The sequence below is a fragment of the Anomalospiza imberbis genome, chromosome 27 (genome assembly GCF_031753505.1).
Source record: "Anomalospiza imberbis isolate Cuckoo-Finch-1a 21T00152 chromosome 27, ASM3175350v1, whole genome shotgun sequence".
NCBI lineage: Eukaryota > Metazoa > Chordata > Aves > Passeriformes > Viduidae > Anomalospiza > Anomalospiza imberbis.
The window spans coordinates 4,944,360-4,971,237 of NC_089707.1; the positions used below are offsets into that span (position 1 = coordinate 4,944,360).

Genomic DNA, 26,878 nt, shown 5'->3' on the forward strand with positions numbered 1-26,878 from the left:
CACGAGGGTCCAGTGCCACCACATCCATCTCAGTGACCTCTCCACCACCTCAGCCCCCGCCCCTCACCTCGATGTCCCATTGGCTGCCACAGCCGTCACTCAGAGCCAGGCACCGCCCACCCCATAATATCAAGAACCCATTGGCTGCCAGGGCAGTCACTCAGAGATAAGCCCCGCCCACAAGGTGTGCGACGGTGGGTGGAGCGCCCACTCCCGCCCTCTCACCCTCATTGGCTGCAACTCCCGTCACTCAGAATCAAACACCCCCACCTCGATGGCCCATTGGCGGCCACACCCGTCACTCAGGGCCAAACCCCGCCCCTCCCCACCGCGTGCAGTGGGCGGGCGGGGCGCGCACCCCCCCGCCTCCCCTCCCCCTTCCCCTCAAGCCCCCATTGGCCGCCCCCTCTCCCCCCTCCCCCCGTGTCACTCAGGGGCCAAGCCCCGCCCCTTCCCCATGCGCGCTGCAGGGCGGGCGGGGCGCCCCCGTGCGTGCCGCGTGTGCGTCACCCGCGCCCGCCCGCCGGCCCCTCCCTCCTCCCCGCGCGCGCGCGCGCGCTGCCGCCGGCGCGTCCCCCCCCCCCCCCCCCCCCGCGCGCGCTCCGCGTCACCGCTCACGGGCCTGGCGCGCGGCGGCCGCGGCCGGACGGGCGCTCGGAACCCCGGCCGCACCGGCGCTCGGACGCGGCCCCGCTCCTCTCCCTTCTCCCGCCCCTTGGCGCACCCCCCCCCCCCCCCCACACCGAGGGCCGCCCGGCGAGCCGGCCCGAGCGCGGCGGCGGCGGCGGCGGGTTCGTTTTTGTGTGTGTGTTGGGGCGGCGGGAGGAGGCGGGGGGAGGCGCGCGGCCTGGTGCGCGCGGCGGATCCCGCCGCTCGCGTAGCGCGGCCGCCCGGGCCCCGCTGAGGGGGAGGCCCGGGGTGCGGGGCGGGGAGCCGGGGGCGGCGGGGGCGAAAGCTCCCGGCCCCAGAGGAAACGCCGCCGCCATGAGCGTGGAGGCGTACGGCCCCAGCTCGCAGACCCTCACCTTCCTGGACACCGAGGAGGCCGAGCTGCTCGGCGCCGACACGCAGGGCTCCGAGTTCGAGTTCACCGACTTCACCCTCCCCAGCCAGACCCAGACCCCGCCCGGGCCCGGCCAGGCGGGGCCGGCACAGGGCCAGGGGCCCCCCGGCGCGGGGCAGGGAGCTCCGGGCCCGCTGGAAGCGCAGGTGAGGGGGCCGTGAGGCGGCGGAGGAGCGGGGGGGTCCGGAAGGGGCGGGCGGCGTCGGGCGCCCGGGTCCCCCCCGAGGCGGGCGGGGAGCGGGAGCCCCGGGAGGCGGGATTGCAGCGAGCTGCTGCAGCGAGGAAACTCGCGGCCGGCTGGGCGAGTCGCGATAGTTGTGTCGTTGCGATAGGGAGGGGTGGGGGGGAAAAAAAAAAAAAAAACCCCAAAAAAAAGCCAACTACAAAGCGCCGAGGCTGGGTGTCGGTTCAGGTTCTTTCTCCTTAAAACAGACGCGGGGTTTGGGTGGTGTTTGGTTATGCAAAGTTGGGCGCTGAGGAAATTCGGCTCCTTGGCTTCCCCTCGCTACACTGCGCTTTAATTCCTTCTTGTTATTACTATGAGTGTTAATTTTTTTGATTTCAGTTTCCACTTTCTGTGCTGCACGGCTGTTGGGCTGGTTTGTTTGGGGGTTGTGTGGCAGGGGCAGGCCTGAGATGTGTTCCGAGCTCTGGGTCCTCCTGCCTTAAAAGCAGGTTTTAGTTTTGGTGGGTTTTTTTTGTTTTTTTTTTTTTTAATTATTATTTTTGCAGTTGGTACCTAAAAGAGAATGACATTGTATTTATTTGGCAATTGACAACTCGTAGGCAGGGGAGGAATTAGGATTACAGCTGACAAGAAGTGCAGCAAATGAAGGTAACAATCCCAGTGTGCCCCTAGTAAACAACAAAACCACCGAAGAACTCTCCCGTATTTTTAAAAAAGCCACACTTTCCTCCAGTCTGAAGATCGTGGAGTATTCAGGTGCCTCACAGAAATCCCATTACTAACCATTAAATGCTTGCACATCAGCCACGTGTTAAGGGGCGAGTTTAAAGAGGAGTTGAGAGTTTTAGGTGAGTTTTTATGCCCAAACCAAGCATCCTGGACCTGGTTTTTGTCCTTTTCTTTGCAAAAGCTGCCCCGGGTGGGTGTGTGAGTGCAGCACAGTGGGAGCAGGGAGCACATCCAGCTCCACAGGTGTGCAGGGCAGGACTGAGCGAGGCTTTCTCCTGTCCTGGGCCTCCATCCCAGCACAAATTAAATCAGTTTTCGTGCCTGAAAGTGCTCGGTGATGGGATGTGCTCAGGTCACTGTGTTTGTGAGTCACAGAGCTCAGAGCTGTTGGGTTATTTTCTGTTTATTTGCAGCTTTTGGATTTGGTAGAATTGATCCAGTTTGAGCATCGAGAGATCAGAATTATTTTCTACCTGCAGTAAAATCTCTGCGTGCATACATCAAAAGAGAATTTTAATCACATTTAATTTTAAACCTTTTAATAGGTTGTGATCACTCCAGAGCTCCCAGTAGGGAATTTGTGGCCAAGGAGAAGAAAAACCACCCCAAAATCAGCCTCATAAGCAGAAAGTCCAGACAAGAGGATAATTAATTGGCTTTTTTTTTTTTTTTTGTCTAAACATGTTTGAAAAACCTTTGAAGTCAAAGTGAAAAAAAAAGTAATAAAAGCTTTGGAGAGCACCTTCAGGTACTGGTCTTGTCTCCTGGCTAAAGGGAAGGGGTTTTATGTTGATTTTTTTAAAAAATCAGGATGGTTTTGAGTTTCTGCAATCTTTTGTGGTCGTGCTGCTGCTCATTTTGACGTTAGAAATGTCATTTCTGGGGAGGGACTCTCAGAGGTGGAACAGGCCCCGTTTCCTCCTGAGTGAAGTAAAACAAAGCCCAGGCTCTGCTCAGACCTGCCCCTCTCAGTGGGCTCAGGGCTGATAAAATCACAAAATCTGGGGTTTTTTAAAGGTTCTGGGCAGAATTTTTGCTGCCCTCACCCGGTAATTGAAGTTTGTTGTTCCTTTTGGCAGGAGGCATCTTAAATAATGACTTCTGCAACTGATCAGGTTTTGCTTAATGAAATATTAGCCCTGTGATTATAATTAAAGCTAATTAAGTAAATAATTTTATTTGGAGCTGAGGAGTATTGGAGGTGGAAACTTTTGCTCTGCTGTCTCTGGGGTCTTTTTAAAAAGATGAGTTGAGCAGTGCAGGGCACTTCATTTCTTAGGAAAAACTTCCTTTCCCAATATATTTAATTAATAGTTTAATAGTGTTGCAACTGATTAGTGGTCAATTGCCAAAAGTAGGTGTAGAGCGCAAACATTTTCTACAGAAAATTCTATTTCCATTGCTTCCTAGAATTAAAGAAACACAAGAATCGATTTTCTGAAGTGTTTTAAGAGGAATTTAAAATACTCACAGCAGCTGTGGCTGCCCCTGGATCCCTGAAGTGTCCAAGGAGCACCCCGGGATCATGGAAGGTGCCCCTGGCTGGGCTTTAGGGTCCCTTCCCACCCCAGACCATCCCGGGATTCTCTGGAATTCTCATTCCTGCCTCTTTTTGCACTGCTGCGGGTGGGATTTGGCTGCTGGGACCCTCGGTGGGGATGGGCTCAGCGAGGCTGGGGCAGCTCGGAGCTTGGCGGTCTGGCCTAGGGAGGCTGGGTTTAATTTGCAGTGCTAACAAAGGCTGTTTTGTCCGGGCCAGACGAGTCCTTGTTGCTCAGGTCCCATCTGGAAGCGCCGCTCCCTCCCAGGGGCGAGGCTTTCCCCAGCTTCCTCCTGGGGAAAGGGAAAGCAAATCGCCCTCACCCGGGCATCCCAGCAAAGCCCTGGAGGGAAAATCCCACACAGCAGCAGCTGCCTTTGCCACCCGACCCCAAAAATGTGGGGTTTGGGGGGATTCCCTGAGCTGGGGGCGTTGTGGGGGTGACATCCACCAGCAGGATGGTGCTGAAGCCTCGGTGCAGGACTCCTCTAGCAGAATACCTGCTGGAGTTAAAGTGCAGTCACAGTTCTTGCTGCAGCTTGAAATGCAGCACTTGAAAGCAGAGCTGGCTGAGGAGGCTGCAGGTGTGCTCACCTGGAGCTCTGCTCCTGGCCTGGCTGGGTGTGGGAGCTGGCAGCAGGAGTGGAGAGGGGAATATTCTGTTAGCACTGATCCGGGACTCACAGGCAGCAGGATCCCAGAATCCTGGCATGATTTGGGTTGGAAAACCTTAAATCTTAAAAGTCCCAGAGGCAGGGACACCTCCACTGTCCCAGGGTGCTCCAAACCCTGTCCAACCTGGCCTTGGGCACTTCCAGGGGCAGCCACAGCTTCTCTGGGAATTCCATCCCAGCCCCTCCCCACCCTCCCAGCCAGGAGGGTGGGATATTCCTTCCCAGTGTCCCACCCAGATTCCCCTTTCCCTTTGAAGCCGTTCCCCGTGTTGGGATTCCAGTCCTTGTCCCAAATCCCTCTCCAGTCCTTGTCCCAAATCCCTCTCCAGCTCTCCTGGAGCCCCTTTAGGCTCTGGAAGTGGCTCCAAGGTCTCCCTGGAGCTTCCCTCCTCCAGCCTGGCCTTGAATCCCCACAGGGAACAATTCCTTCCCAAAATCCCACCCATCCCTGCCCTCTGGCAGTGGAAGCCATTCCCTGTGTCCTGTCCCCCCATCCCTTGTCCCCAGTCCCTCTCCAGCTCTCCTGGATCCCTCAGGGACTGGAAGCCTGGTGACATCCTAACACCACCTTGTCACCTCCTTCATGGAATCAGGGACTCCCAGAGTGCTGGGAAGGACCTTAAATCCCATCCCATCCCATCCCATCCCACCCCTGCAGGGACACCTCCACTGTCCCATGCTGCTCCAAACCCCATCCAGGCTGTCCTGGGGCACTTCCAGGGATGGAGCAGCCACAGCTTCCCCGTCCCCCGCTGGTTTCTGTCCCTTAGCTCGGTCCCTGGCCCTTGTTTTGTCTCCCAGGGAATATTTTGGAGGCCAGAGGAGCGAGGCAGGCCCGGCAGTTTTTGGGAGTAGTTTTGTGGCACCTCTCAGTGCTCAGCCCGGAGCTGCCAAACTCGCTGTGCCAGAAGTTGCAGCCAACATTTTTTCAAGCAGAGCCGTGGCCCCCCTGCCACCCCAGCTGCCCGTGCCAGGTTTTTAATCCAGTGCACACAGGCTGACATCACAGGAGGGTTTGGAACAATCACTTCCTCATCCAGAGCCTGCCAAGGGCTGGGGCTGCACTTCACAGCACAGGTGACATCACTGCTGCCTCCCCGAGGGCTGGGACAGCACAGCCACTCCTGCCCTTGACATTTCTTCCTTTTCTGCCTTAAAAAAATCCCAAACCAGACCCAAACTTTACTGCTTTTTTCTTTTTTTTTTTTTTTTTAACAGGAGGGCAGTTTTTTATGAGCACCCAAAAAATGTATTAAAATCAACCAGCCTTCAAGTAATGCATTGTGGGGTAGAAATGCCTGGGAATGCTTGTAAGGAGTTCAGATAAAGTCCAGGCTTTGGAATCCCACCTGTGCCAGATCAGGCCTTACTTATCTTTTCTAAAATGGCTCTATCAATCGGAAATGGATTTTTGAAGTGGATTTTTACCTGCTGACAGTGATTTGAAGTGGATATTTATCTGTGCAGAGTCTGTTCCACAGCGAGCTGATGGGATTTGCCCTCACCCCAGTAACGGAGTTGTGCTGCTGCTGCTGCTCCTTCCGTGGGATTTGATTCTTTTTTCCATCTTCCCTTTTGCACTTTCGGTTCCTTTGGGCTGATCGCTTCTATTAAAAGGCAGAGCTTGCAGATAACACCAATAAAAGTCAGCCCGTTTATTTATTTTATTTAAATGCTCCTCATTTCATTTGCAGAGCTGGAAACGGAGCTGGTGGCTTTGAGGGCAGGTCCTGATGGCTCAGGGCAAGTGGGAGGTTGGCTTGGGACTTTAACTCTTGCAATTGGCTGTTAAATTTTTAATGTGGATCTCTCTAAATGAGAAATAAGCTCAGTTTGCTTCATTACAGCGTGAAGAGGACAACTTTTTAGTTTATTTTTTGATTTCTTTTACTAAAGGTATTGTGTTCTCCCTGGAAGCAGCTTTCTGTCAGAATTAAGTTGCACCTCCCAGATAAATTGCATTAAATCTAAGTTGTTCAAATATTATTTCAGAGACAAAGGCCTTGAGTGATTTTTGTTCTATTTGGCTGTTTAAAATTTATAAATAAATCTTAACTTTACAAACATTGGTGGGGGGTGTTAATTATCCCTTTGATAGGGAAATGACCCCAGCACTCCCCTCAGATGTGTTGTGAATATTCCAGTCACTTTCGTGGCTCCTTTCCCGCATTTTCCACTCAAAATTAACATGGATTAAGAGAAACTTATCCCTGTTCAGCTTTTGGTGGGAACTTGGCTAAAGAAGGCAGAGAATAAACCAAATATTGGGGTCTTTCCCAACTCAGTATTGAGGTTCTAAAGCCCCTCAGGGCTGGAGAAATTAAACCAGGACTCCTGGGAAGCCCAAGGGGCAGCACCTGCAGTGGCCCTGCCAAAATCCCAGCGTGACATCTGCACCTCCTGGTGGCAAAAGTGCCAAAAAATGGAGTTATTTTTATCAGGAGAAAGGCTGGGGGTGGGAAAGTTGCTGAGACAGCACCAAATGTTGCAGAATTCCATGGCTCTGGCAGTCCGTGGTGGATACAGGAAGGGGTAGGGGAAATTCCTGTTCCCAGGTAGATCCCTGGAATAAAAAGAAGGGTGAGAAAACAGCTGCTGGAATTGTTGAAACAGAATTTTGTTCTGTAAGGCTGTGGGAAAATGGGACTGCAGAAAAGCAATCTCCTTGTTTTCCTGCTTATCAGTTGGAGTTTAAATAATCCTGTGAAACAGGAGGTGATGGAGCAAGTATTGATTGTGGGATTGTATGGAAAAATACAATCTGCAGGAAAGCAATCTCCTCCTGGAAACTTTATTCCAACTTATCAGTTGGAGTTGAAATAATCCTGGAGAGCAGGAGCTGCTGAAGCAAATCGTGGTTGTATAATGGCTGTGTATATAATGCTCTTGGCAGCAGTTTCCTGTGGAGGCTTTTCAGTGCCACACAAGATTTTTGGGGCTCATTTTGGGTGTGCACCCCAATTCCAGGTGAATGGTCCCGATGGGATCCTGCAGAATGGAGCAGTGGATGAGAACGTGGCCAAGACCAGCCAGCTCCTGGCAGAGCTCAACTTCGAGGAGGATGAGGAGGACACTTACTACACCAAGGATCTCCCTGTGCACGCCTGCAGGTGAGGGTTCCAGGAGGGAAAGGGATTTTGGGAACAGCTCCCTGTGCTGCTCTTGGAGTTCTTGTACAGGTTTGGAGCTGCCACGTCCACTTTGGGCCAGCTCGGAGCTCCCTGGGGGATAAACTCCAGGCTCAGCCACCCCGGTGATGGGGAGTTTTAAAATATTTGTGACTCACAGCAGAAATCTGGCTCCTGTTTGATGATTCTCCCAGCACTGATGTTCCCCAGTTTCCTCTTGCCCTTGTTTTTGTGCCCTGTAAATCCAGTTAGAGCTTGGATTTGGATTTTCCTCTCAGCAGTAACCGATCACTTGCTGGTTTTCCCTTTGGAATTGCAGTTACTGTGGCATCCACGACCCTGCCTGTGTGGTTTACTGCAACACCAGCAAGAAATGGTTCTGCAACGGGCGTGGAAACACCTCTGGCAGGTAAGTGATGAAATCCTGGAAGTCAAAAAGTCAACTTTGTACCCATTTCCTCCTCTTTCACTCTCAGAGCACCCACGTATCGGTGTTGGAATCCCCGACGTGGGAAGAATGATGTGCAGGACTCTAATGATTTCAGAGGGCTAATTAATTACTTTATTAAGCTATATTATTCTATAACTCTATTACACTAACAAGAACTAACTAAGTAGTTAACTAGTGACTTTCTCCTGAGAGTCTGGACACACACGTGGATCTAATTGGTCAATGAATCTAAACACCCATCACCAGAATTAAATTAAGTAATCACCTTGGGTAAACAATCCCTGTACCACATTCTACATGGGCACAAACGCAGGAGTAGTGGATGGGATAAGAATTGTTCTGATTCTCTTTTCTCAGCTTCTCTCAGGAGAAATCCTGAGAAAGCTGAGTCTCCCTCTGTTCAGAGGGCATGTGAATAGCACACCCATGCACTGAGAAATGTTCCCAGCATGGGTGGAAAGAGGCAGATCCTACCAGTGTGTGCCACAATAAATAGATTTATCAGTGTTCTAATAATTGCTAACACGCTGGAATCCCGGATGCTGAGAATTTTAAACTTTCTGTGCTTAAAGGCACAGCCCCACAGGAGAACACTGCATTTGGCCTGAGATCATGGAACAGGCTTTTAAAATTGGTTAATAGCACTGGGGTTACGGGTGTGGAGTCGGTTAGAGGTGTGTAATATCACAGGGTGGAAAACTTAGAGTTTGGGATTTTAGAATACAGAAATAAATATGGGGCAAGATGGAGGTTTTAGGGTGGAGGCAGGTTGTTCTTCTTCACCTTCTTCTTCCTTCTTCTCCGTGGGTTTGGGTGTTTTGTGATTGGACAGAAAAGTCCACATTGCGGGCTTCGGGGAATCAGTTATTGGGTTAAAAGGGAAAATAATCTAGGTGTCCTTCCTTAATTGGATAGTTTAGTTTTAAATAGACCTTGTACCAAGAGTTAGTTAGCCATTTTGTGCCTTGCTACTGAACAAGCTGCTGAACTCAGGGTGGTGAGAGATAAAGAAACAAACAAAGATAAGAAACAATAAACACCTGAGTCCCAACGTGAACACACCTTCTCGAGTGCCTTCAATCCCAACACACATGCTTGTGGTGTGAAACTGCTGCACATCTGTGCTGTTTGCTTGCAGCCACATCGTGAACCACCTGGTGAGAGCCAAGTGCAAGGAGGTGACTCTGCACAAGGATGGGCCCCTGGGAGAGACCGTCCTGGAGTGCTACAACTGCGGCTGCCGCAACGTCTTCCTGCTGGGCTTCATCCCAGCCAAGGCTGACTCCGTGGTGGTTCTGCTGTGCAGGTGAGAGAAGGCTCTGCTGCCAGCTCTCTTCAGCATCTGGCTTTCCGAAAAGCAGCCCTTGCTTTCGGTTTGGCCCAAAATATGTTCTGGTCTGCCACCCTTGTTCCTTCAGGTGGTCGCACGGAGTTCAGGGGTGCAGATGGGTAATGCAGCAAAGGGAGTTCTGTTATGCTGGGCAAACATCTTAGTTCTGTAGAAAAGTTTTTTTTTTTTTTCCTGAATTCTGCATTCCTTAATGGAAGAAAGGTGTTTTTCCCTCTTTTTTGAGCTTTGGAAGAGGCACAGCTCCTCTCAGGAAGTGACTCTGGAGCCATGGAACAGTGACTCTCACTCAGGGTGTTTTTCTCTCAGCTCACAGAGTCATTTGAGGCCACAATAAATCAGAAATTGTTCTGACAGGCTCAGTCAGAACTCAAAATTTATAATTGTGTGTGTTTTAATTCAGTGCTGTCACTGTGTGTTTGCCAGTAGAAATTGTATTTCTGTGGAGGAAGTTCTGTTTGGGAAATAACATCTTTTTTGGTCTGTGTGTGCACAATCTTCATGGATCATAACCACCTCCAAAGGTGTCATATTTAATATTTTAAATGCATTTTCAGTCCTGGAAACACCCAAGCAACACTTCTCACAATACTGACATAAGAACTGAAAAAGGAGTTTTCCCAGCAGACTGGGGTTGTGTTGCTTGGATTTGCCCTGGTTTTTGAGCAGTTTCAGGAGCACACCAGCCCTGTTTTCACCCTCCACACCAGCCTGTCCCTCATTCTTGTCTAATCTCACAACTCCTGGCTGTGTTTTGGTCCTGCAGGCAGCCATGTGCCAGCCAGAGCAGCTTGAAGGACATCAACTGGGACAGTTCCCAGTGGCAGCCCCTGATCCAGGACCGCTGCTTCCTCTCCTGGCTGGTGAAGATCCCCTCGGAGCAGGAGCAGCTCCGGGCCCGGCAGATCACAGCCCAGCAGATCAACAAACTGGAGGAGCTCTGGAAGGTACAGCCTGAATTTTTCAGGGTTTATTTTACCAGTTCTGAGTTTTTTTTTTTTTTTTTTGAAGGGAGGACGAGACTTTTAGGAGCTCTGGAAGGTGCAGCCTGAATTTTTCAGGGTTTATTTTACCAGTTCTGAGGTGTTTTTGAAGGGAGGACGAGACTTTTAGGGGCTCTGGAAGGTGCAGCCTGAATTTTTCAGGGTTTATTTTACCAGTTCTGAGGTGTTTTTTTGAAGGGAGGACGAGACTTTTAGGAGCTCTGGAAGGCAGAAATCACACAAGGTTTAAATCCTGCAGTGCCACAGGGAATTGGTCAGAGGATTCGGGAAATTGTTGAAGGCTTCACCAAGCTGAAAACCAACTTTCCTTGCTCATATCAAGATTTCCAAATATTTCTGCTTTATGTGATGCCCAGCAGAGCGGAGAGTTGTTGCTTAATTCAGTTATGGGTTTTTTTCAGAGGTTTTTTGTGCATCCTTTAAAATTTAAACTGGGTTTAATACTATTTGTAATGCCCTGGTGCAGCTTTAAGGGTGGTTCCACCTTGATATCACTCCCTGAATCAGTAAAACACAGTTTTACCAGTCCTGCTGCCAATTTTTATACTTCAAACTGTGAAACAAAACATCTCTGCTTTAATTTCCAGGAAAATCCATCTGCAACCCTCGAGGACTTGGAAAAACCTGGCGTTGATGAGGAACCCCAGCATGTCCTGCTTAGATATGAAGATGCTTATCAATACCAAAATATATTTGGTCCTCTGGTCAAGCTTGAGGCAGATTATGACAAGAAACTCAAGGAATCTCAGGTAAAATGTGTGAGATTTGCCTTTTGAGGGACTCCTGACCAGTGCTGGCGTCTAACATGGAATCACAGCACAAAAGGAAGCCTTGAGTGCAATAAATAAATATTTGAATTGCTGTGGTGTAGCAGCACTGGGATGTCAGCACTGATGGTGCTGTGTGATAGCAGGGAGAGGAGAGGAAAATCCTCACACGAGGGGATTTAAGAGATTGAAACAATTGGGAACTTCTCACCTCTTCTGTGTTCAAGTTTTCCTTTCCAAAAACCACCTTCTCTCCCAGAAGTGCAGCTGTTTGTTAACCCTCAGAAGCTGCAGTTCCCTGGCAGGGAAATGGGAGTTCTGAGAGCTCCTGGGAGCATTTAATGGGTGTTTGAAGTGGGGGAGAATGACACAGCTGGTGAGCAGGACTTTGTTTCTCATCATTAACTCTCAGAACAGAATTCACCTTCTGCAGGTGCTGTGAACTCAGCCACAGGAATAAATACAGATTTCTGTGACATTGGAACAGCAAGTTTTGTAATTTCTGCACTATTTTGAAGCACAGGACTGTGGTGGTTGGCAAACAGCCCTTCAAGAAAATAATAGATGATCTTTTTTTCCCCTCAGACCCAAGATAACATCACAGTCAGGTGGGACCTGGGCTTGAACAAGAAGAGAATTGCTTATTTCACTTTGCCAAAGACTGATTCAGGTAAGGACACCCGGACTGTCTCTTTGTCGGGGTTTTTTGCTGCCTTCTGAATAAAACCAGCGTTCAGAGCACTCTGAGGCTGGCCTGGGGTGGCTCTGGAAGGTTTTGTGGTTGTTCAGAGCTTTTTTTCCCCCCTTCCTTTGCAGACATGCGCCTCATGCAAGGAGATGAGATCTGCCTGAGGTACAAGGGAGACCTGGCCCCCCTCTGGAAAGGAATCGGGCACGTGATCAAAGTTCCTGATAGTATCCTTTACTTAGGGAGCCCTCAGCAGGGCCAGGCCAAAGCTGGAGTCATTAACAAGTCATTAATTATATCCAAAAGTAATTCTCTGCTAATTTAAAATCTCTTGGTGGGGAGTGGGGGGCGGGGCTCTGCTGAAGAAAATCACCAAAATGGGGGAGAATAAAATTCAAATTTTTGCTCGAAATTACTACTTAACGAGGTTCTACAGATTATGGTGATGAGATAGCCATCGAGCTGAGGAGCAGCGTGGGAGCTCCCGTGGAGGTCACTCACAACTTCCAGGTGGATTTTGTGTGGAAATCCACTTCCTTTGACAGGTACTGAGGCAGCTCCTCACAGCTTGGCAGGCACTGGATGCACTCGGTGCAGATTTTTTGTTCTTTGCCTTCACTGAGTGCTTTTCCACCAAAAAATTTGTCTTGGTTTGGCACCACCCATCAGAGATCTCAGTGTGTGGTCAACACCTGGTACCTGGTTCAGAGAGGCTAGAAATTGGATTAATGGCATGAAATGGCCAATTTTTCTCATTTTGAAGGGTTTGTTGCAAAGCTATCAAAGGGAGGAATGTACCTTCTCTTTAGTAATACTTGAAACATAAGAAGAAAAACAATTTTATAGTTGAGCTTCCTGAAATTGCTTTAAACAGTTAAAATACCAAAATTTGGCTGTGGGGCCCACTGGCTTCAGCCAAGTCTGTGTTAGGTAAGACAGGGGTTGGCTTCTTGTCCTATTATTAGAATTTCCTATTAGTAGTATATCCTATTATTATTATCATCTCCTCTTATCCTATTATTTTCTTCATTATGGCTGCAAATTTTCTTCAAATCTTGCCCCTAAATTCCTGTCACAGGTTCTTGCACCTCAAGTTACCGTCCCAGATCCTGTCACCAAAGCTGATGTTCCTCTCCACATTTTTCTGGGATGTTCACGTGGGGAAAAAGCAAAATCTGTGTTCTCAGGGTGTAATTTCTGTGATTTTAATTCTGTCAATAAGTGTTGGCCCTTGTTCTCTTTCCCATTTGTGTCTGATACCTGGTGTAGGACACCTGCGGGTGCTTCACGCTGATCTTTAGGAATAATTTTCCTGCTTTTCCTTCATTTCAGGATGCAGAGTGCTCTGAAAACGTTTGCAGTGGACGAGACCTCGGTGTCTGGGTACATTTACCACAAACTGCTGGGCCACGAGGTGGAAGATGTCATCATCAAATGCCAGCTGCCAAAGCGCTTCACAGCCCAGGGGCTCCCTGATCTCAACCACTCTCAGGTAACCTCATCTCCTCCCACTGCTCAGGGTGACACAAAGGATTTATAAACAGAGGTTAAACAACTTCAGTCCTGTGCTGGGAATGTTAAATAGCAATAAAACTTAATTTTTATTTTTTTTTTTTAGGTTTATGCTGTCAAGACCGTCCTGCAGCGTCCTCTGAGCCTTATCCAGGGTCCCCCTGGCACTGGGAAAACAGTGACATCAGCCACCATCGTGTATCACCTGGCCAGGCAGGGCAATGGGTGAGAGCTGCTCTCTCTGAGCCTTTATGGATGAGGTTGATTCATGCAAAGAATCACCTTGATTTTAAAAGCAAAAATCATGTGTGTCATTGAACTGTGTTTTCTGGGGAGACTTGGGCTCGTTGCACAAAACACCCTTCCCCAGCATATTTTTAGGGGATATGTTACTACTTACATTTTATTGCACATCTAGTGGAAAAATATTCCAGTTTATTGAGATTTTTGGCTGATTTTTGGCTGACTTTCCCAGGCCTGTGCTGGTGTGTGCCCCCAGCAACATCGCTGTGGATCAGCTGACGGAGAAGATCCACCAGACTGGCCTCAAGGTGGTTCGTCTGTGTGCCAAGAGCCGCGAGGCCATCGACTCCCCCGTGTCCTTCCTGGCCCTGCACAACCAGATCAGGAACATGGACAGGTGAGGAATGAGGAAAAAACCTCAATTTTTGGTGTTCACGATGGGCACAGCTGAGGGATGTTGTCACCGCAGCACTGCTGTTTGCTTGATGGGATTATTTTGCTTTACTTAAAAATCACTGTCACTGCAGTCCTACAAAGTTGGTTGGGCTGTAAAGCAAAATTCCTGGGTTTTTTTTCAGCATGCCAGAGCTTCAGAAGCTGCAGCAGCTCAAGGATGAGACTGGAGAACTTTCCTCTGCTGATGAGAAGCGTTACCGGGCGCTGAAGCGCACGGCGGAGCGGGAGCTGCTGATGGTGAGGGCCCGGGGCTGCCACCCTTAAATCCCTGCTGCCACCCCCGAATCCCCAGGGCTGCCACCCCAAATCCCTGTGACCACTCCAAATCCCCAGGGCTGCCCCCTCAAATCCCCAGGGCTACCACCCCAAATCCCTGCTGCCACCCCTAAATCCTCAGGGCTGCCACCCCTAAATCCCCAGGGCTTGCCACCCCAAATCCCTGTGACCACTCCAAATCCCCAGGGATGCCCCCTCAAATCCCCAGGGCTGCCACCCCTAAATCCCTGCTGCCACCCCTAAATCCCTGCTGCCACCCCTAAATCCCTGCTGCCACCCCCGAATCCCTGCTGCCGCCCCCAAATCCCCAGGGCTGCCACCCCAAATCCCTGTGACCACTCTGAATCCCCAGGGCTGCCACCCTGAATCCCTGTGACCACCCCAAATCCCCAGGGCTGCCACCCCCAAATCCCCAGGGCTGCCACCCCAAATCCCTGTGACCACCCCAAATCCCCAGGGCTGCCACCCCAAATCCCCAGGGCTGCCACCCCAAATCCCTGCTGCCACCCCAAATCCCTGTGACCACCCCAAATCCCCAGGGCTGCCACCCCAAATCCCTGTGACCACCCCGAATCCCCAGGGCTGCCACCCCAAATCCCTGTGACCACCCCGAATCCCCAGGGCTGCCACCCCAAATCCCTGTGACCACTCTGAATCCCCAGGGCTGCCACCCCCGAATCCCCAGGGCTGCCACCCCCGAATCCCCAGGGCTGCCACCCCTGAATCCCCAGGGCTGCCACCCCAAATCCCCAGGGCTGCCACCCCAAATCCCTGCTGCCACCCCTGAATCCCTGTGACCACCCCGAATCCCCGCTGCCACCCCAAATCCCTGCTGCCACCCCTGAATCCCTGTGACCACCCCAAATCCCCAGGGCTGCCACCCCTAAATCCCTGCTGCCACCCCCGAATCCCCAGGGCTGCCACCCCTGAATCCTTGTGACCACCCCGAATCCCCGCTGCCACCCCAAATGGCTGCCCTCCGTCGCAGTGCTGCCCCCCTGATCCCGCTGCTGCCACCCCCGTGCTGCCCCCATCCCCGTGCTGATCCTGCTCCCTGCCTGTCCCAGAACGCTGATGTGATCTGCTGCACCTGTGTGGGGGCTGGAGATCCCAGACTGGCCAAGATGCAGTTCCGCTCCATCCTCATCGACGAGAGCACGCAGGCCACCGAGCCCGAGTGCATGGTGCCCGTGGTCCTGGGGGCAAAGCAGGTAAACCTTTGGATTCCCTAAAAAACGACTTTGGAAACACAGCAGGAGGTAGCACTGAGCAGCCACATTCCCAGGGCAGGCACACAACGTTTTTGCTTTTCTATAGCATAAACTTACCTGACTTCATTTTGGGGTCAGCCCTGTTCATTTTGGGGTCAGTCCTGTTCATTTGGGGTCAGCCCTGTTCATTTTGGGGTCAGTCCTGTTCATTTTGGGGTCAGTCCTGTTCATTTTGGGGTCAGTCCTGTTCATTTTGGGGTTAGCCCTGTTCATTTTGGGGTCAGCCCTGTTCATTCTGAGGCTAGCCTCATTCATTTTGGGGTCAGCCCTGTTCATTCTGAGGCTAGCCCCATTCATTTTGGGGTCAGCCCTGTTCATTCTGAGGCTAGCCTCATTCATTTTGGTGTCAGCCCTGTTCATTTTGGGGTTAGTCCTGTTCATTTGGGGTCAGTCCTGTTCATTTTGGTGTCAGCCCTGTTCATTTTGGGGTCGGCCCTGCTAGTTTCTGTTCCATGGCCTGGAAGGTGTTGGTGCTGTTGGAACAATCTGGAGAGTGATCAAGATTTTCTATTAAAATGATCATCTGAAAAGAGAGTGACACTAAAGGTTTCTGAGCCTTTGGGGAGAGCTGAAGCTTATCACAAGTTAGAATGATTAATTCCTAATATGTCAGGGGATGGTTTAAACTGACAGAGAGTAGGTTTGGATTTTATATTTAGGAGAAATCGTTGCCTGTGAGGGAGGGGAGGGACTGGGATGGAATTCCCAGAGAAGCTGTGGCTGCCTTGTCCTTGGGAGTGTCCAAGGCCAGGTTGGAGAAGAGAAGCTCCAGGGAGAGCTCAGAGCCCCTTGCAGGGCCTGAAGGAGCTCCAGGAGAGCTGGAGAGGGACTGGGGACACGGGATGGAGGGACAGGACACAGGGAATGGCTCCCACTGCCAGAGAGCAGGGCTGGGTGGGATATTGGGCAGGAATACAGGGGCAGTGAGGCTGGGGAGGGAGTGGGATGGAATTCCCAGAGCAGCTGTGGCTACCCCTGGATCCCTGGAAGTGCCCAAGGCCAGGCTGGAGCCACCTGGGATAGTGGGAAGTGGCGCTGGGTGGGATTTAAGATCCTCCCATCCCAAATGGCCGCTCTCCATTTTCCAGTAGGATATTTCTGTTATCCCAAACAACCTCCAGCAACCAAACTGAGCCGTGCCCAAACTCTTCCCGCAGCTGATCCTGGTGGGTGACCACTGCCAGCTGGGGCCTGTGGTGATGTGCAAGAAGGCAGCCAAGGCTGGGCTGTCGCAGTCCCTGTTTGAGAGGCTGGTGGTGCTGGGCATCCGGCCCATCCGGCTGCAGGTGCAGTACCGCATGCACCCCGCGCTCAGCGCCTTCCCCTCCAACATCTTCTACGAGGGATCCCTGCAGAACGGCGTCACTGCAGGTAAGGGGCTGCTGCCCGCCTCGGCAGCACCACAGGGCAAAGCAGGAAAATTCTGGCCTTCCCTCAGAAATGGAGTTTGGAGCACTGAGCATTCGCATTCCCAGCGTAGGCACACGGAGTTTTTCCATAATATAAACTTAACTGACTGCATCTGGGGCTAGTCCTGTTCATTTGGGGTCAGTCCTGTTCATTTTGGGGTCAGTCCTGTTCATTTTGGGGTCAGGCCTGTTCATTTTGGGGTCAGGCCTGTTCATTTTGGGGTCAGCCCTGTTCATTTTGGGGTCAGTCCTGTTCATTTTGGGGTCAGTCCTGTTCATTTTGGGTCAGCCCTGTTCATTTTGGGGTTAGTCCTGTTCATTTTGGGGTCATTCCTGTTCATTTTGGGGGTCAGCCCTGTTCATTTTGGGGGTCAGCCCTGTTCATTTGGGGTTAGTCCTGTTCATTTTGGGGTCAGTCCTGTTCATTTTGGGGTCAGTCCTGTTCATTTTGGGTCAGCCCTGTTCATTTTGGGGTTAGTCCTGTTCATTTTGGGGTCAGCCCTGTTCATTTTGGGGTCAGTCCTGTTCATTTTGGGGTCAGCCCTGTTCATTCTGGGGCTCGCCCCATTCATTTTGGGGTTAGTCCTGTTCATTTTGGGGTTAGTCCTGTTCATTTGGGGTTAGTCCTGTTCATTTTGGGGTTAGTCCTGTTCATTTTGGGGTCAGCCCTGTTCATTTGAGTTAGTCCTGTTCATTTTGGGGTTAGTCCTGTTCATTTTGGGGGTCAGCCCTGTTTATTTTGGTGTCAGCCCTGTTCATTTTGGGGTCAGCCCTGCTAGTTTCTGTTCCATGGCCTGGAAGGTGTTGGTGCTGTTGGAACAATCCTGAGAGTGAACAAGATTTTCTATTAAAATGATCATCTGAAAAGAGAGTGACACTAAAGGTTTCTGAGCCTTTGGGGAGAGCTGCAAATCTTGAGCAGGGATCAAAGCAGGCATTCTCTCATCTGGGTTTGGATTTTTAATAAAAAAATTTGCATCACGTTTCATTTCGAGGTGCTTTGATATGGAAATTGCAAAGTGGTGTTGCTGATTTGTTCTGCTCCCTGTTGCTGTGCTCCTCAGCTGACAGGGTGAAGAAAGGCTTTGATTTCCAGTGGCCCCAGCCTGACAAACCCATGTTCTTCTACGTGACCCAGGGCCAGGAGGAGATTGCCAGCTCAGGCACCTCTTACCTGAACAGGTGAGCAAAACTCTGGCCTCAGAGTGCAGGGCTGGTGATTGCTCAGTGGATAAACCCTAATTTGTGCTTTAATCAAAGCCTCCATCAGGGGGGTGCAGCCTGAGCTGCATTTCAGAGCTGGTTTTCCCTGGGCTCCTTTCATAGCAAACCAGGAGGAGAAGGCACCAGGTGGGAGCAGCTCAGAGCTGGGCTGGGATTGCTGTGTGGAGGAGTTCACCCTCACTGGCTGTAGAAGGAGCAGGGGATGATAAAATGCCTGGTGTGGATGAATTTGGGCCAGCAAGAAGTGCTGATCAAGTCACATTTTGAATTCCAATAACTCCTCAAGCAGAATCCTGAATCTCAGATTTAGTTCAAAAGGGATGGAAATGAACTTTTTTTTTCATATCCTTTTTTATTTCTGCACATTCAACCTTCTTTTTCAACAAATAAATGTAAAATCTGCTCCTCTTGGGTCATGATTGTTCACGTGCCTGGCAGGGAAACCAGCCCAACTTGTGAAAAAAATATCAGCTGAGATATTTTTAATCTCAGTCTGTTTCCTGAGCAGCATGTGCAAGACTGGATACAGTGGAGCAGATTGTGCACAAACAAACAGCACAATGGTTGGCTGATAGGGGGCATTGACATTCAAAACATTCTATATTTAAAGCTTTTAGATAAAGCAGCCGAAGGATCTGGGGGATGTTTGGAATGATGCTGATTATAAAAGTTCCATGTGTACATTTAACTCCAGCAAGAAATTCCATTTGGAATTGAGGAGTCTTTGCTGTTTGTTGTGCCGTTCCGAGAAGGTGGAGGTGAAATTAGTGTGGTTCTGAGGCCTTTGGGATGTTGGTTTTGGCCCAAATTCCTCTGTGCATGTCCAGAGCGAGGAGCTCGACCCGAATTAATTGCAGTGCTTGAGCACAATTGATCTTTCCATTGAAGCACCCTCACATGGGATGCTTTTAAATCCCATTAACTGCCTAAAAACTGATCCCTGATGCCCTGACCCTCCTTGGCTGACCCAATCTGCCTCTCCAGGACGGAGGCTGCCAACGTGGAGAAGATCACCACGAAGCTGCTCAAGGCTGGGGCCAAGCCTGACCAGATTGGCATCATCACCCCCTACGAGGGGCAGCGCTCCTACCTGGTGCAGTACATGCAGTTCAGTGGCTCCCTGCACACCAAGCTCTACCAGGTAACTACTGGGCTGCACAGAAGCCCAAAAGTCCCAGATGGTGAAATTCTCAAGGGTTTTTTATGTTTATTCCACCTTCAGGCTCAGTGTGTGTTGATGGATTTTTGAGTTGGTTTTGGTTGAAATCAAGAAGAGTTAGGAGGTACCAGTGGGAACAGGGAAAATCTGTGTGGAAAGAGGCTCCAACAAATCCTCTGAGGCACAGAAGGGAGAGGTCACTGTGGAAAACCTTGTGCCTTCATCACCCATCCATGCCAAGGGACGTGCAGGAAGCCAAGCAAATAAATCCTGCTGGCCACACGATTTATTTGCGTGGGAACACATCCTGCCACCAGTGCAACTCCTCCACCAAACAGAAAAATGAGCTGCTACAAACAGCACAATTCTGTGTTTAATATGGTCTTGTTTTGCAAGATTGAGAACTTGAGCAGTGTTTTCACTGCAGGGAGACTTGGTGGAAATACTTTTCCCTGTGCCAGGAATGATGTGTCCCTCTCACTGAGGTTACTCAGAGCTAATTTGGACCCTCTCATCCTACAACATTTTGGAACAGTCAGAACTTTTTGGCAACGTCCTCAAGCAAAGAGCTGCTTTGCACAGTTTTGGGGGAAACAGGAGAACCATGAAGCTGTGAACATGAAAGGAATTTCTCCTAAACTGAGACTCCCTGTTCCCCTCTGGGGAAGCTGCTCAGTGCCCAGAGGAATTACCAAATCATTCCTCACTCCAAAACCAACATTTTTCTCAGCTGATGGAAGGCTCAGTGCGTGGCCAGGGCCTTTGGCAGTGCCTGGTGGTGGCAGAGCTGTTTTGCTTCCGTGCCTGAGGTGTTTTCCTGTGTTCCAGGAAGTGGAAATTGCAAGTGTGGACGCCTTCCAGGGCAGGGAGAAGGATTTCATCATCCTGTCCTGTGTGAGGGCCAATGAACACCAGGGCATTGGCTTCCTCAACGACCCCAGGAGACTCAACGTGGCCCTGACAAGAGCCAGGTAAAGGGAAGCTGGGCATGGAGGGAGCTGCAGGAAACAGGGAGAGGGATGGAGGGACAGGACCAGGGAATGGCTTCCCAGAGGGCACGGCTGGGTGGGATACTGGGAAGGAATTCTTCCCTGTTGGGGGTGGAATTCCCAGAGCAGCTGTGGCTGCTCCATCCCTGGAAGTGGCCAAGGCTGGGTTGGAGCAGCTGGAAGGTGTCCCTGCCCGTGGCAGGGGTGGCACTGGATGGGCTTTCAGGTCCCTCCGACCCAAACCATTCTGTGCCATTTTTATCTGCTCATCTCAGCCCCTGTCACCATTTGGCATCAGTAAATTTTGGAAGTCACCATGTCCTTCCCATTTTCAGCACAGATCCCTTCCCTTCACCTGCTGCTTTATCACTTCCAGCAACCATTTTGTGCCCATTTGGGTTTTTTTAAATGGGTTTGATTCCAGAGAGGCTGAGGTGGAATCCAGCACGGTGCTGCTTGGCTTCCCTGGTGTTTCCAAGCTTCAAAACCAGCACGGGGGGGTTTGGTTGGACACAGAGCGAGCCTGGAGGAGGGAGTTTGTGCTGCTGGAGGAACTGCCTGCAGCAGTCTCCTTCCAGGTGTTGAGCCACATCTGGAATGGTTGCTGTAAACAATTCCAGTTGCATCAGCTCCCAGAGAGAAGAGCCGGGGGCTGTTCTGACATCAGCGTGGTTTTAACATCACCAAGTTAACTGTGGTTCCTCTGCCCCTCACAGGTATGGGGTGATCATTGTGGGGAACCCCAAAGCCCTGTCCAAGCAGCCCCTCTGGAATCACCTCCTGAATTACTACAAGGAGCAGAAGGTGCTGGTGGAGGGGCCCCTGAACAACCTGCGGGAGAGCCTCATGCAGTTCAGCAAACCCCGCAAGCTCGTCAACACCATCAACCCCGTGAGTGACCTGCCCTGGCCCCCGGGGCTGCTGACAGCAGCCAATTAGGCCCTGACGGGTTAATTAATCCTAAATGGGTGGAATGAGCCACCCACACAGCCTCACGCCCCCAGAAGTTTCCATTTTTGCTGCCTTTTGGTGCAGCGTGACTTCAGGGGGAAGCAGCTGCTGCTGCTGTCCCCGGGCTGAGCAAACTTCATTATTGCTTTTTAATTGCAGGATTTTATTAGGGCTAAATCCTGAGGTGAATGAAATGAAGGAGCTGGTTTGTGTAGAAAGGGCAAAGTCACTTTTAACCCTCAAGCTGCAAGTTTTATATTTGATTTTTAACATAAATTATTGTTGGGGGAGCTTGGCAGCCACCACAGAACAGTGAATGGACCAGGGGAACTGCCAGGGCCTCAGAATAGACTGAAAACTCATCAAATGTCCCACGGTTTGGGACAGGCTGCTGGAAAATCTTACTTTTGGTATTCAGGATGTGGCTGAAATAATAATTAAAGCTCTTCTATGTGTTAGAATTAATTTCCACAACATTCGTGTGATCTGTGGAATTTAATGGGTTTTTACCCAAAATAGCTTCCACTGAGGTTGCAGTGCAAAGTTTTCTGGGGGGAAAAAATGAGGATGAGTGCCTAATTCCCAAAATCTCTGCAGGGTGCCCGTTTCATGACCACTGCCATGTATGATGCACGAGAGGCCATCATCCCTGGCTCTGTCTACGACCGCAGCAGCCAAGGTAAAGGAAATTCCCAAAATTCACTTTCAGGGCTTTCTTTTTCTCCTAACCAACACCTGAGGGGTCACATCTTACACACTTCGAACTTTGAAACTACTTAAAAGCTTTTAAACTTGTGAAAATTTTGAATTTGTTAAAGATGTAAACTTCAAACTACAGAAATGGAATTTGAGAACTGGAATTGGTGCAGTTTGAGGACTGAGAATGTTTGGGATGAGTTTAAGGGCTGAAAATGGGATTAATTTAAGGACTGAAAACGTTTGGGATAAATTTGAGGGCTGAAATATTTGGGGTAAATTTGAGACTGAAGTGTCTGGGATGAATTTGAGGCTGAAAATGTTCAGGATGAATTTGAGGCTGAAAATGTTCAGGATGAGTTTAAGGGTTGAAAATGGGATGAATTTAAGGGCTGAAAATGCTTTGGATGAATTTAAGGACTGAAAAGGTTCAGGATGAATTTGAGGCTGAAATGTTTGGGATTTAATTTAACAACTGGAAATATTTGGGATGAATTTGAGGGCTGAAAGTCTTGAGCCTGGATTTTGCTCTCTGTAAGCCGACTTACCTGACGTGTGCAGAGCAAGTGCAAAATGAGGGGAAAAGAGCCATTTCAGGAATCTCAGGTGCTGCTGTGAGGAGGAGCTGTGGGGTGAGAGTGTGTTGGGTGGATTTACGGAGATTCCAGGTGTGGAATAAACAGCGAGGCAGAAACGCTGCTGGCTCTTGGCAGGGGGAGCTCCTCCTTTTCCATCCTGCTCCAGGGCTGGGGATTGATCCTGAAATCTCCAGAATTCCTGCAGTCCCTGTGCTCTCCCCTTTCCCAGGGCGTCCATCCAACATGTACTTCCAAACCCACGACCAGATTGGGATGATCAGTGCTGGCCCCAGCCACGTCACTGCCATGAACATTCCCATCCCCTTCAACCTCGTGATGCCCCCGATGCCACCCCCGGGATACTTCGGCCAGGCCAACGGCCCCGCTGCAGGTAAAGGGGGAGGAATGCCCAGGAGCCATCTGGGAGGGATCAGATTCCCTAAAAAAAAGTGTTTGTACCTGTCCAGCTCCTCACTGTCGGGTGGGATGAACTCTCTTCCAGGCCGTGGGGCTCCCAAAGGGAAGACCGGCCGTGGCGGGCGGCAGAAAAACCGATTTGGGATTCCTGGCACGAGCCAGTCCAACCTCCCCAACAGCCAGGCCAGCCAGGACGTGGTGTCCCAGCCCTTCTCCCAGGGCCCCCTGACCCAGGGCTACATCTCCATGAGCCAGCCCTCACAGATGAGTCAGCCTGGGCTCTCCCAGCCGGAATTATCCCAGGTGAGCGCGGATTTTGGGATAGCTGAGCTTTTCCTGGGATTTGTGTTGGTGATCTGTGCCTGCATCTCCTCCCCCCCAGGGAAACGAAACTGAAACTGCTCTCAGTGACTCAGCTGCAGCATTTACACCCTGCACTGCTGGGGGCATGAAAGTGAAATATTGCTTCAGCTGATAAACAGCTCAAAAACCCCTTAATTTGGGGAAATTCTGCACCAAAAAAGCAGATGTAAAAAACCAAACACTCTCAGCTTTATCATTAACTTGGTTCTGCCTTGCACTTGGGCTGGACACTGATTTTGAGGCTTCCCTCACCTTTCCCCTTGCAGGACAGTTACCTTGGTGATGAGTTTAAATCCCAGATTGACGTGGCGCTGTCACAGGACTCAACTTACCAGGGGGAACGAGCATATCAACATGGTGGAGTGACGGGACTGTCACAGTATTAGAGTGTAAGGACCCCTGTCCCCTCCCCTGAGCTAAACCGTCCCCTCCCCTCCTGATTTAAACTGTCCCCTGCTCCTGATCTAAGCTGTCCCTTTCCTCTGATTTAAACTGTCTCTTCCCTCTGATTTAAGCTGTCCCTTTCCCCTGGTTTAAGCTGTCCCTTTCCCCTGGTTTAAGCTGTCCCTTTCCCCTGGTTTAAGCTGTCCCTTTCCCCTGGTTTAAGCTGTCCCTCCCTGGTTTAAGCTGTCCCTCCGTGGTTTAAGTTGTCCCCTCCTTGATTTAAGCTGTCCCCTTCCCTGATTTAAGCTGTCCCCTTCCCTGGTTTAAGCTGTCCCTCCCTGGTTTAAGCTGTCCCTCCCTGGTTTAAGCTGTCCCTCCGTGGTTTAAGCTGTCCCCTCCTTGATTTAAGCTGTCCCCTTCCCTGATTTAAGCTGTCCCCTTGCCTGGTTTAAGCTGTCCCCTTGCCTGATTTAAGCTGTCCCTTTCCCCTGGTTTAAGCTGTCCCCTTGCCTGATTTAAGCTGTCCCTCCCTGGTTTAAGCTGTCCCTCCGTGGTTTAAGCTGTCCCTCCCTGGTTTAAGCTGTCCCTCCCTGGTTTAAGTTGTCCCCTCCTTGATTTAAGCTGTCCCCTTGCCTGGTTTAAGCTGTCCCCTTGCCTGGTTTAAGCTGTCCCCTTGCCTGATTTAAGCTGTCCCTTTCCCCTGGTTTAAGCTGTCCCTCCCTGGTTTAAGCTGTCCCTTTCCTGATTTAAGCTGTCCCTCCCTGATTTAAGCTGTCCCTCCCTGGTTTAAGCTGTCCCTCCCTGAGCAGGGACACCCCTAACTCCGCTCTCATTCCGCCCGCAGGTTGAGGAAGAAGAGCTAAGCTTGTGTGGAGCTTAGTTCATCAGCATTTTATTCTGGGTAATAAAAAAAATAAAATAAAATGGATACCTGTTTTCCACTGCTAAAACTGAAGCACCACTGTGTGAGAGCAACAGGAGAAAGAAACCAACCAACGGAGAGGAGAGAGAGAGAGAAAGGAGCGCGCGAGAGAGCCACTGCTGGAGCTCACTGAGACAAGGAGACTGACAAGGAGAGGAGAGAGAGCCCTGGAGGACTGGCTGGCGCCTCGTGGGAAGGAACTCACCCCAACAGGAGTGCTCAGCTGAGTCCCTGCTCCCCCAGTCCCCCCCAGCTCCGGAGAAGGGCCTTAAAAAAGCAGGTTTCACTTCATTCCATACTTCTCTTTGCGAGCAGGGCATTAACGTTTCAGAGCAGATGGGGAGAGGAAAACCCTCATCTCAGAGTTGGGCTCGTTTTGTCCAGGGGTACTAAAAGTATTTTAGCAGGAACTGTTTACCTTTTAGAAGCAGAGTATCTGAGAGAGGGAGGGGGAATAAAGAGAGAAAGTCCCTGCCTGGGTGACAGCCAGCCTAGCAGAAATCCAGCTGCTGCTCAACTCTGAGGTGCAGGTTTTGTTGTCCAACACTGGCTCTGAAATTTGTTGTCATCGTGTCGCCCACATTCTGAACGAGGTGGTTTTAAAGAGATTCTTTCAAAAAGAGCACTGAATTTTTTAAGAAGTTTTGTCTCTGAATTCTTAGTGGTGGACCTGGGAGATTTAGATCCTTGTTCTGAGAAGCTTATATTACAAAAAAACTAAAAAAAAAAAAACCAAAAAAAACAAAAAAATATGTTTCAAACAAAAATTAGAGCACCATCCTTGAGAACTTTCAGTGTGATTTCAAGTTGCAGCAATCAGCCTCTTCTTCCTACATGGGATAGGTTTAGAGTGAGAGGAGCCTGCGTGCTCGAGCAGGAGGGTTTCAAAGTGTTTTCTGTATGCTTTAATTGGCAACTGTCTGGACTCTACTCTGTGAAAAACAGCCTTTCTGTAAGATGAACTTTATGCTTGAAAGGGGACGGGTTCCTGTGCCCTTCGGCCCTGGAGGGAAGGTGCAGCCAGGCCTGCTTTGGTCCCCACAGATTTTGGGGAGGAGTAGTGGAAATTGGGGATTATTTTGGATGGAAAGTCAAGACTCCACGCCATTGCAGGAGCAGGATGGACAAACGCAGGCAGGTGGTGGAAGGTGGTGGCCTCTGAGAGACAGAGCTGGGTTTAACTGGGGAGGATGGGTCAGGCTTGGGGTGGCTTCTTGGGCGATGAAGGCAGGAGAGGGACAGAGCGAGGTGTTGAAGCCAAGTTTTCAGGGGGTAAAGAAGTTGGAACGAACTTTGCTTTGTTGAAGCAGAGTTTTCAGCCCAGCTGGGGATCAGGGCTGGGAAGAGCCCACGAGGAGAAGCCATCCACGCTCTGAGTTGTAGCCATGTCTGAAACACTCACAGGGGAACACTTGGGAGCTTTCATTTCTGTCAAAACCTTTTTTAGGGACAGCAGAGAGAGAATTGATTCCTCCAGCCCCGTTCTTAGCAGATCCTGAATTAGAATAACTTCTACCTCCCAATTGGCCAGCAGCAGCAGAGATTGAGCCAGAGCCTGGGTGTTCCTCAGGCTGGAGTTAAGCTTTACACTCTAAAGGGCTCCAAGTGTTTCTAGTCCTTTTATTTTTGGGGGGGAAAACTCAAAATACCTCTCATCTGAATGTACTTCAAACAGCTCCAACCCCATTTTGTACCCGGGGAGGGGGGAAACCCTTTCATTCCTGTCCTTCCTGGAGATCCCTGCCCTGGAGTTGCTGGATTTGCCCCCAGAGCAGCCCTGGTGTGGAACACCCCCAGCCCGGGAGGGACGTGCTCCCCCAGCCCCGGGGGGGAGCTGCAGAAACTGCAAAAACCACAAAAAACTCAACTCACAAAACCCATTCTTTTCTCATCCAAAGCCTCCAGAGTTTAGACTTCTAAAACAGTGAAAGAATGGAGACACAGGCCACCTTCCTTCCTCGTGAGATGGACTTGTTTTATTTATTAACATTGCCGAAGGGCTTTTTAATTTTTTTTTTCCTTGGTAGGCTGCGTAGTGGCGTAGACTTTTCGGGTAGGTTTAAGCTGAACCCCTCTGTGCAAAGCTATCCATGAGTAATGTAGCCCCCTCCTCTCCCCTCACCCTTTATTTCACTGCTGGGAATGCTTGCCTCTGCTTCGTGCTGGTTTTTTCCTTTGTAGCAGTTCAAACTCTTTTGAGTTTTACAAATCCAGACATCAGTGCTAGCACGGTGTTAAAACGCTTTTTTTTTTTTAATTCATTTTTTTGGGTCTCAGTTTTGTTTTAAAACCTGTTTGTCATCAATAAAAAAAAATGAATAAACAGCTCTTGCATTCAAGGTGGCCCCTAAGTTTCAATGAGGAAACCATGCAACATTCATTAAAGCTTTAGTCTGATTGTATAAACTTCAAGTTTATTACTTTTTTTAAACACGAGACTAGTACAAAA

At 50.2% G+C, this 26,878-nt stretch overlaps 2 protein-coding genes and 1 long non-coding RNA gene across 6 annotated transcripts in view; 1 reads left to right on the forward strand and 2 right to left on the reverse strand.

Moving 5' to 3' along the window:
* The window catches only part of LOC137463051 (uncharacterized), a 12,314-nt gene extending 11,148 nt beyond the window's left edge, over positions 1–1,166 (reverse strand). Inside the window, exon 1 of the long non-coding RNA XR_010993834.1 lies at positions 1,026–1,166. This is a non-coding gene — a long non-coding RNA (uncharacterized lncRNA). The remainder of the gene's footprint in view (positions 1–1,025) is intronic.
* Positions 1–26,878, reverse strand: part of COPE (COPI coat complex subunit epsilon) — a 200,031-nt gene that overhangs the window by 134,578 nt on the left and 38,575 nt on the right. The gene's annotated exons all lie outside the window — the stretch shown is intronic.
* On the forward strand, positions 936–26,835 carry UPF1 (UPF1 RNA helicase and ATPase). Of its 2 annotated transcripts, none has more exons than XM_068173955.1 (24): positions 936–1,209; positions 7,161–7,303; positions 7,641–7,730; positions 8,911–9,078; positions 9,887–10,067; positions 10,712–10,873; positions 11,477–11,561; positions 11,708–11,806; positions 12,007–12,124; positions 12,912–13,071; positions 13,198–13,316; positions 13,567–13,731; positions 13,913–14,027; positions 15,134–15,277; positions 16,495–16,708; positions 17,811–17,928; positions 18,955–19,111; positions 19,958–20,100; positions 20,835–21,009; positions 21,667–21,748; positions 22,573–22,734; positions 22,846–23,063; positions 23,390–23,512; positions 24,352–26,835. In XM_068173955.1, the coding sequence occupies exons 1-23, from the start codon at positions 985–987 to the stop codon at positions 23,507–23,509; spliced, it is 3,363 nt and encodes a 1,120-aa protein (XP_068030056.1). In that variant the 5' UTR covers positions 936–984; the 3' UTR covers positions 23,510–23,512; positions 24,352–26,835. The 2 variants fall into 2 exon arrangements, with proteins under 2 accessions (XP_068030056.1, XP_068030057.1); XM_068173956.1 differs by having other exon boundaries at positions 12,016–12,124.

Bases quoted from the DNA above. Each gene is read 5' to 3' on its own strand.
- UPF1 (XM_068173955.1), top strand. From the start codon at position 985: ATGAGCGTGGAGGCGTACGGCCCCAGCTCGCAGACCCTCACCTTCCTG. The intron at 9,079-9,886 runs GTGAGAGAAGGC...TTGGTCCTGCAG, and splicing joins GTGGTGGTTCTGCTGTGCAG to GCAGCCATGTGCCAGCCAGA. The intron at 20,101-20,834 runs GTAAAGGGAAGC...TGCCCCTCACAG, and splicing joins GTGGCCCTGACAAGAGCCAG to GTATGGGGTGATCATTGTGG.